Raw genomic sequence first — 8942 nt, forward strand, 5'->3', positions numbered from 1 at the left:
CTTCCCTTCATCTCCTTCTCATTCTTCTTCTTCTTCTTCCTCTTCTCCTCCTTCTCTTCTTATATCATCATTTTGCACCCACATGTCACACACTTACCATATATATATAAATTAACATACTCACATAAAACATATATATGCAGTCTATATAAGTTTTCTAGCTGGTCCATATGCATGTGATCTAATCAAAAGCCAAGCCCTTCTTGTCTTTGCTATATATTAACAATCATTTAATCCACACCGGAGTTTACAATCTTTCTAGCTCCCTTCTTCCTTTTGCTTCTCTTTTCTTTAGATCGTGATCCTTGTGTGATTAATATCTCTTGCAAGTAACGTTTTGTTTCTGGAAAACCTCGTCCAATATCTGTATTAGCTCGTAAGTTTCTTTTACATATACTACATGCATGAACCATTATGATGCATTCGGTGTTTCTGTTTTGCATTTTTTTATCTGTCATATGGTATGTGATCATCGTTTGTGTATGGATAGGCTGTATGAGAAGTTTAATATCTTGAATAGTGTATATATGTTTTGTGTGTGTGGTCCTGTGGATATTGACCCACAAACATTAGAGTAAACCGAGGAACTGAAATCATGGTGGGGATTTCGAAATCTATGTGTTTCTAAAGATATTATTGTTTCTTCGAGATTAATTATTGTTGTTGCACCATTATAGTTTGTATATTATATAAGATAGTATAGGAATATAACTCAAGACAAGAGTGTGTAATACACTCAAAGGAACATCAACCTCAGTGACTTCCACCCGTCAAGCTTTTCGGCTATATATGTAGATCCTTTATATACAATTATCTTACATATAAACTTATAAATATATATATTTTGGTTAAAGTATACTTATAAAAAATATATACAGTGCTTACATAAATGTATATTATATAAAAAAAAAATTTAATCTTTTCTATATTTAGAAGGCGAAAGACAAACATTTTAAACCTAATGTTTTCTGTATTTTAAAAACAAAAATTCTAAAAACTTTCACCATCAAGCTTTTTTGTATTGTTTAACCCACTACCAAGCTTTGGCTTGTGAAGTAGTAAGAGCTCCTCCATTGTTTGGTGGTCCCGTGGAAATACATCATAACCATCATCAGCTACATATAATAGCGATAGCCTTAAGCTTAAAGATCCAAGCTTTTAGATATATAAATATCTAAACTATACATGTGAATTCATATATATATATATATATGTGTGTGTGTGTTTATGTTTATAGGTATATAAATATATTATCGTGTGTGTCCGTGTGTTACATCACTATCATTACCCAACATCACAGCTTTTGGAATTTCATTGGACCCAAGAGCCATCCGATCCCTTTCTTACAATTTAAATATAACGAAGCTTGTAATAGGCTTTGGTTTTGGTCCCAAAGACAAAACTTTAAGGTTGTGCCTTGTTTGTCTAAGGTTTTCGCAATAGCTTCCAAAAAGACTTGCTTATGTTTTTATATATACAAATCATTTTCCTTCATATTATTCTCTTCTCTTCCATTTTCCTCTCGTTTCGTTTCTTACTCATTTCTCTAACAACTTCCCGAATTAAAATCCATTTACAGGATCATCTTGGATGGATAATATAATGCAATCGAGTATGCCACCGGGGTTCAGATTTCATCCGACAGAAGAAGAGCTTGTGGGTTATTACCTAGATAGGAAGATCAATTCCATGAAGAGTGCTTTAGATGTCATTGTAGAGATTGATCTCTACAAGATGGAGCCGTGGGATATACAAGGTAATCTTAATCAACGTGCATTTTGTATAATGATTCTCTTTAATTAATCTTTTGCATGGGATGGCAGTAAATGTCTACTTATGATCTATGATATTCGAAAACCAATAACATGCTATGAATCTGGCATGCGAATTATGAATGACAGAGAGCCTACTATTTTTGACTTGTAGGATTTATAAACGGAGTGTGAAACGAATATTGCAAAGAAAATTAAGAGATTTAGTACAATCATAAATCATAATACCTCTTTTGAAATTAAGAAGTTGGTTTTATTTTATTTTTTGAAAATGGGAGTGTATAATCATATCATATTATTCCAAATCATTTAACCACATATGTTTTCAAGATATACATTTTTCACTTTTTAACTTAATTTCCCAATATTTTTGTGATGTAATAAAATTATGAAATTAATATTTGGTGTTTACATTGCAGCGAGATGCAAACTAGGGTATGAGGAGCAAAACGAGTGGTACTTCTTTAGCCACAAGGATAGGAAGTATCCAACCGGGACTAGGACCAATAGAGCCACCGCTGCTGGGTTCTGGAAAGCCACCGGTAGAGACAAGGCCGTGCTTTCGAAGAACAGTGTCATAGGCATGCGGAAGACACTTGTCTACTATAAGGGTCGAGCTCCTAATGGAAGAAAATCCGATTGGATCATGCATGAGTACCGCCTCCAAAACTCCGAGCTTGCCCCGGTTCAGGTACACACGTGTTACTAATATAATAGGACAATGTAATTATATATGTACCTAATATATATCTAACCCTGACGAAAATGAACATGTTAAATGTTTGACAATTGATACAATAATGTTAAACAACTAAGCCTAACCAGCTAAATCATTAAATGGTTATCTAAATAGTAACTTTATATGTTTGTGAACTATAGGAGGAAGGCTGGGTGGTGTGTCGAGCATTTAGGAAGCCGATTCCAAATCAGAGGCCATTAGGGTACGAGCCATGGCAGAACCAGCTCTACCACGTCGAGAATAGTAACAACTACTCATCTTCAGCGACAATGAACACGAGTCATCATATCGGTGCATCTTCATCGAGCCATAACTTTAATCAAATGCTCATGGGCAACAACCACTACAATCCTAATAATAATGCATCTTCATCCATGCATCAATATGGAAACATCGAGCTCCCGCAGCTGGACAGCCCGAGTTTGTCGCCGAGTCTAGGGACAAACAAAGATCAAAACGAGAGTTTCGAGCAAGAAGAAGAGAAGAGCTTCAACTGTGTGGATTGGAGAACACTAGATAGCTTGCTTGAGACACAAGTAACACATTCACAAAACCATAATGTCCTCATGTCTTCGTTCGAAACGCAATCGTATAATCCAGGCCAAAGCTTCCCTTCCATGCATCAAAACTATAATGAAGTGGAAGCTAATATTCATCATTCTCTTGGATGCTTCCCTGACTCGTAATTAAAAAAGACCAAAAACTTCTATATTGATTTGTATTCTATGATTTAATTGTTTCCATCTGGAAAATAACATTTATGTAACTGTCTATTTGTAAAAGAAGTTTGTGTTTATTACGTAGAGTTTTCTTGGTCAATTTCACAAAAGGTGGAACTTTTTTTTTCTTTCTAATTATCCATTGGGGTTCTCCTAATTATTTTTATTTGTTTTCCAAATTTGTAACTCATCCATTCTACCACCATTTCTTAAAAAATATATATGTTAATTTTTTTATTATTATTATACTACAATGCACATCAGATCTGTGGTGGTGGCCTTGCGTTCTATTTTACTCTAGGATCCTACACTTCACACTTGTTTGGAATATCAGAAAGAGTACATGAGGTTGGAGATTAAAGATGGTCTTACCCTCTAAAATCCTTGCATTAAGGATGGTTTTAGGGCAAAAAATGCCAACACAAATATAGAACAAACTATATACCACAATGCACGATTTGAACTTAAGCCATATGCTCACCACGAATATAATTACTGTATAATTACTGTTACGAATGTTGTTTACATGTGAATTAAGAAGATTAAGAGGTAAAATCTAGTAGTCTAGTCATGCATAAACCGGACGAGCAACGGCTTATCGAACCCTCTCAGTGAAATAGAGGGTTTGCTCTTATAGTTAAAAGTCAGAACCCTCTAGTCCGTATAGAAGGTCTTAAAAGCCACCGTCAAAATCTATCCGACTCCGATAGTGAAGAGCAAAAAAGCTAAAAAGGCCAACACGTTTTCCATTACTTGTCTTCTTCGTACGTTTAATCTCAACTCTCAAGTAAAAACAATAACGTGAATTCGATTTCTTTTAGCAACAACAACAACACTGAAATAAATAAAAAAAATGCAATTGAATCTCTAACGAAAGAAGCAAAAAATCTCTCAGATCTAATAAAGTTGTGAGATCGTCATCGTTGTTTGTTTCTCTCATGTGAATCGAGGATCCGATCTCGCCACAATCGAAGCACGCGGGTTGGGTTGGTTTTGGTGATGGCTCCAACGCGGATTCTAACCAGAGACGAAGAGCTTGGTGCCGTATCTGACGATGATGATTCGCCATCTGGTAAACGATCTAAACTCGATCGTTTCCCTCTTAGCCGTTGGGAGCTCGCTGTTTCTCTCGGCGTCTTCCTCGTCTTCTCCTCTGGACTCTGTTGTATCTACATGACCATGCCTGCTGCTGAATTCGGCAAACTCAAGCTCCCCAGAAGCATCGCTGATCTCCGTTTGCTCAAGTACATATCTAATTTCTTCTTTTATCTATTCGATTCATTCTTGTGCAGCGAAATTTGGAGAATTTACTGATTACGATTTGCTAAATTTGTTGGATGATTGAGTTTTATCCGATTTTGAGCTACAAATATCTGTAATCTTGTTGTTGTTGTTGTTGTTGTTTCAGGGATAATTTGGCAAACTATGCGAATGAGTACCCGACGCAGTTCGTTTTAGGGTATTGTGCCACATACATTTTTATGCAGACCTTCATGATTCCAGGGACTATCTTCATGTCACTCTTAGCTGGAGCTCTCTTTGGTGTATTCAAAGGTGTTTTCTTAGTTGTTTTCAATGCAACAGCGGGAGCTACGTCGTGTTTCTTTCTGTCGAAATTGATCGGTCGGCCATTGATTACTTGGCTTTGGCCTGACAAATTAAGATTCTTTCAGGCTGAGGTAAACAGAGCTCTCTCTTGTCCTCTTTGGTCTCCTCTTGTTGTGGCTAATGAAATGACCTCTATGAAAGTTCTTTACTTAGTTGTGGTTTTATGTTTTCAGATTAGTAAGCGTAGAGATAAGCTTCTGAACTATATGTTGTTTCTGAGGATAACACCAACTCTGCCAAATCTTTTTATCAATCTTGCTTCTCCCATTGTCGATGTACCTTTCCATGTCTTCTTTTTGGCGACATTGATTGGTCTCATCCCTGCAGCTTATATTACCGTCAGAGTAAGCTCTTTTGCTCCCTCCTTCACCATCTTTTCTATACGGCATCTACTTATCGTGTGTGAACAGAGGTTAATATTGGTTCTTTAAGATTGTTCTGTTTCATCTCTTTTTGCCATCTACTTATCGTGTGTGAACAGGGGTCAATATTGGTTCTTTAACATTGTTCTGCTTCCATCTCTTTTCGCCATCTACTTATCGTGTGTGAACAGAGCTTCATATTGGTTATTATGTATTTTTGCAGGCTGGCCTTGCTATTGGAGATCTCAAATCGGTGAAAGATCTGTATGATTTCAAGACATTATCAGTGCTTTTCCTCATCGGGTTCATCTCTATACTTCCCACAATATTGAAAAGGAAGAAGATATATGAATAGCCAAGGAGAGGCATCCTTAATGTACACAGGCTTAACCGTCAATGCCATACAGAGGATAAGAATACACTTAACTTTGTTTAGAGGATACAACAGAACAAAAATGTTGATTCGTTTACTTGGCACTTATCGTAACGATTCATTTAAAATAGTGTTTTTTGGTCATATTTTGTTTCTATTTGAGTAGAAGTTGAGAAGAGAAGAAACAGCAGAAGTTATACATTTTTTTGTAACTCGATTTGATAAGAAGAGAGATCGTTAATTATTTTGGTACCGGATTATGAATATGAGATTGGAACTAGAAGAAACATTTCTCGGAAAACAATTTATTGAAGAAACTCAATTCTTATCAACACAAACAACTCGAATAGAGCAACATCATGACATTATTTTAGTTAGATACTAGTTCAAGTCACCACATTACAACAACAGACTAGTCTCTGTAAAGCAACATGTCTAGTTCAGAAGTTGAATAGACAAAGTCAAGTTAGGTCAACTTGAAACCACCACCAACAGGTTTGTGCAACTGATAAGTCTCGCTTGGCACAACTTGAATCACACCTGGTTGTTCTGCAACATGAAAATCCCCAAAATTATTATGAGAAAAACGGAACAAGAAAAAAAATAGTAAAACAGTAATCAAATTTAGGCCATATTTTTTTTTTCCTAAGCCTACTCAGAGATCGCTCATTCATGACTATATGACTCTATTTCTACAGGTTTGAATTCTCATCCGCCAATCTAAACATTGAGATATCACAATTTAAGCAGGATGGTATCAGGGGACATTTTGAAAACATAGGCAAACAAAGAATTTTACAGAAACAGTCGTCACAAATTGGATCTACACAAGTCATCTACACATTGTATCAGAGTCAATGATCACAAGTTCAAGAACAAGATAAACACTTAATCCAAACATTGAATTTTCACAATTCAAAGCAAACAATGACGCTACTAGATTCTTGTGCAGTCACCGGGTTCAAATACTCCTCAGGTTACAAGTAAGTGCAGGATCAAAAACGAGAAATCTAATGAGAAGAAGGAAAAGAAACGTACTGGATATCTCAGCGACTTGCTCAGGAGTGAGCTTAGCTGAAAAACCAGAAGCAGCTTCCTTGTAACTGTAGATCAGAGCATCTTTTGCAAGATCCTCACTGTAACCATCACCATAAGAGCAAAAACATTTCTTACACAAATATACAAAACAAAATTGTTGTTGAAGCAATCAATCATCTAAAAAACGATTCAAGCTACTAAACTGAAAAATCCCCCATTTCAGAGAAACAAAACCCTAAAAATCAAAGCGATCAAACCCAAAAATCATCTAATGATCTCATCCAATACAAAATTCATATCTTTCCGGTAAAAACTAAGAGTGAATGGTCTAAGAGAACAAACCTGCCGAGAGCAGAGGAAAGGGTACGGAGATGATAAGTTTTAGGTTCCTCATCGGTGGGTTTCTCGGTGTAGATGATGTGAACCTTGGCTTCAGACGATGCCGTTGCTTCTCCAGTAGATTCAGCCATGACGATCGAAGCGAGTAGCGATGAGAAAGAGACGAAGACGGTGACGATGAGGTTCAGGTTGAGGTAGACTCTTGTTCCACGACCAAATGTTTGCATTTTGGGATTTGGGGGATTCCAATTTTATAAGAGAAAGGATGAAATACGCGTGATGTGCCATTTCCATTTATGCCACGATTTATACCGACTCAGATCTGACGGTCTCAAATTATTTATGTATAATCTGACGGTTAGTTGATGTCGGCATGTAGATTAATCTTATGTGTTATTTTATTTTATTTTCCTAATAATTTTCCATAGATTTTTTTTGTTGTTACGTTGTCTGCCGAGTGGCAATTTTAGCTTTTAAAAACTATGAATCAGCCAATCATCTCATAGATATTGTTTTTGGATATTTAGTATCTCTAATAATAGGTACTAATTATCAGCATTTGTGAATAATTATTATTAATTATATATATAAAAGTAAGGTTTCACTCTCTTTTTATTGGTGGAAAAACATTTAAATCCTTTATTTTTTTTTAAATATATATACAAAAGTAAATATTTATGACAATCATTCAATACAAAATTTAATTACACCATAAGTTATAAACAAATGGCAAAGAAAATAAAAGGAGTTAATTATATACATATATATATAAAGTTAGCTTTTTCTCTCTTCTTATGATGCCACCTAATCATCCACCTAAGCCACATTTTTGTTTAAACATTAAAATAAATTAAAACATTCATTTAATGCATATTTATGTTACTTATTTAATTAATATAAAGTTTATATAAATAAAAAAAAATTATGTAAAAAAAATGAAATGTTAAAATAAGAAAAACAATACTTTAATTTTTTTATTAGTGGTAATAATATAATTCAACTTTCATTTTAAATTGATCATAATTTAATATTTTAAATATGTTCTTGAGTTTTAGAATGGAAGTAAAATTTAAATTTATGGTAGACTAAAACAACATTTATGTAATTGTATATATAAAATTATAAAGAGGAAAAAAAATGAAAGTGAAATATTAGTTTATAATATGATCAAAAAGAAAAAAAAAGATATTTCATAAATTGAATCAAATGCTTTTAATCCAAATTTGAGTATTGAAAGATAATAATTAAAGAGAAAATAATTATAATATTTTTTGAAAATCAATTAAAAATAATAAAATATCACAATATGAATAAAAAATCAAAAAAACAAAATTATAAACCTCCCGCGCGGAGCGAGGGTCAACTGCTAGTATATATATAAAGTTAACCTTTTCTCTCTTCTCCTTAAGGCACATCATCATCCACCTCATTTTATTATTAAATTTTTAAAATTAATTATACAATGTTATCATTTAATTTTAATATTTAAATCTATGTAAATAAGTTTTTCAAAAATGAATATGAAAGGTCTTTTTTATATTATAGATTATAACACTAAAAAAGATAATTGATTAAAAGTTAAAAAAAAAATTACTAATTATCGATTATACTAACAAATATATAAATAATAGATTATAGTTTTTAATGAATGTTTAAAATATATATATGATTATATTTACACAATGTAAATCTAAATATAATGAGATTTAACGGGAATAGAATAAAAAGTAAGAAATTTTGAGAATATAAATCTATCTAATTTATGTCTCAAAAAAGTTTCTAACATAAATGAGATAGGTCGGACCGAAACATGAATTATCATTTTTTATAAACATATAAAAAGGTAAAAATAAAAATAATATTTCTTTAAAAGTTTCCAATATGAATTTAACTGTTTTTTCCAATACAACACATATGTTAAACTAATAAACAAAATAAAAAAGTAACTATGTTTCACAAAATTGAAAATTAAAATAAAAAACATTATTAAAT

The 8942-nt window shown here is 33.2% G+C and overlaps 3 protein-coding genes across 3 annotated transcripts; 2 read left to right on the top strand and 1 right to left on the bottom strand.

Moving 5' to 3' along the window:
* Nucleotides 1-1590: 1590 nt before the first annotated feature.
* Nucleotides 1591-3310, top strand: LOC17896542 (NAC domain-containing protein 30). The gene is made up of 3 exons (XM_006302482.2): nt 1591-1756; nt 2192-2463; nt 2652-3310. The coding sequence occupies exons 1-3, from the start codon at nt 1591-1593 to the stop codon at nt 3195-3197; spliced, it is 984 nt and encodes a 327-aa protein (XP_006302544.1). The 3' UTR covers nt 3198-3310.
* A 729-nt stretch (nt 3311-4039) lies between these two features.
* Nucleotides 4040-5719, top strand: LOC17895172 (uncharacterized membrane protein At4g09580). Its single transcript, XM_006302615.2, has 4 exons — nt 4040-4474; nt 4639-4909; nt 5012-5182; nt 5424-5719. The coding sequence occupies exons 1-4, from the start codon at nt 4230-4232 to the stop codon at nt 5553-5555; spliced, it is 819 nt and encodes a 272-aa protein (XP_006302677.1). The 5' UTR covers nt 4040-4229; the 3' UTR covers nt 5556-5719.
* Nucleotides 5720-5862: 143 nt separating this feature from the next.
* LOC17896298 (subtilisin-like protease SBT3.4) lies at nt 5863-7209 on the bottom strand. Its single transcript, XM_006301688.2, has 3 exons — nt 6954-7209; nt 6612-6709; nt 5863-6122 (listed from the first exon to the last, which is right to left on the bottom strand). The coding sequence occupies exons 1-3, from the start codon at nt 7175-7177 to the stop codon at nt 6040-6042; spliced, it is 405 nt and encodes a 134-aa protein (XP_006301750.2). The 5' UTR covers nt 7178-7209; the 3' UTR covers nt 5863-6039.
* Nucleotides 7210-8942: the final 1733 nt, after the last annotated feature.

This window comes from Capsella rubella, unplaced genomic scaffold, assembly GCF_000375325.1.
Source record: "Capsella rubella cultivar Monte Gargano unplaced genomic scaffold, Caprub1_0 scaffold_2, whole genome shotgun sequence".
Taxonomy (NCBI): domain Eukaryota; kingdom Viridiplantae; phylum Streptophyta; class Magnoliopsida; order Brassicales; family Brassicaceae; genus Capsella; species Capsella rubella.

Bases quoted from the DNA above. Each gene is read 5' to 3' on its own strand.
- LOC17896542 (XM_006302482.2), top strand. From the start codon at position 1,591: ATGGATAATATAATGCAATCGAGTATGCCACCGGGGTTCAGATTTCAT. The intron at 1,757-2,191 runs GTAATCTTAATC...TTTACATTGCAG, and splicing joins GGAGCCGTGGGATATACAAG to CGAGATGCAAACTAGGGTAT. The intron at 2,464-2,651 runs GTACACACGTGT...TGTGAACTATAG, and splicing joins CCGAGCTTGCCCCGGTTCAG to GAGGAAGGCTGGGTGGTGTG.
- LOC17895172 (XM_006302615.2), top strand. From the start codon at position 4,230: ATGGCTCCAACGCGGATTCTAACCAGAGACGAAGAGCTTGGTGCCGTA. The intron at 4,475-4,638 runs GTACATATCTAA...TTGTTGTTTCAG, and splicing joins GCTGATCTCCGTTTGCTCAA to GGATAATTTGGCAAACTATG. The intron at 5,183-5,423 runs GTAAGCTCTTTT...GTATTTTTGCAG, and splicing joins CAGCTTATATTACCGTCAGA to GCTGGCCTTGCTATTGGAGA.
- LOC17896298 (XM_006301688.2), bottom strand. From the start codon at position 7,177: ATGCAAACATTTGGTCGTGGAACAAGAGTCTACCTCAACCTGAACCTC. The intron at 6,710-6,953 runs GTTTGTTCTCTT...TGATGGTTACAG, and splicing joins CTTTCCTCTGCTCTCGGCAG to TGAGGATCTTGCAAAAGATG. The intron at 6,123-6,611 runs GTACGTTTCTTT...TTCATGTTGCAG, and splicing joins GCAAGTCGCTGAGATATCCA to AACAACCAGGTGTGATTCAA.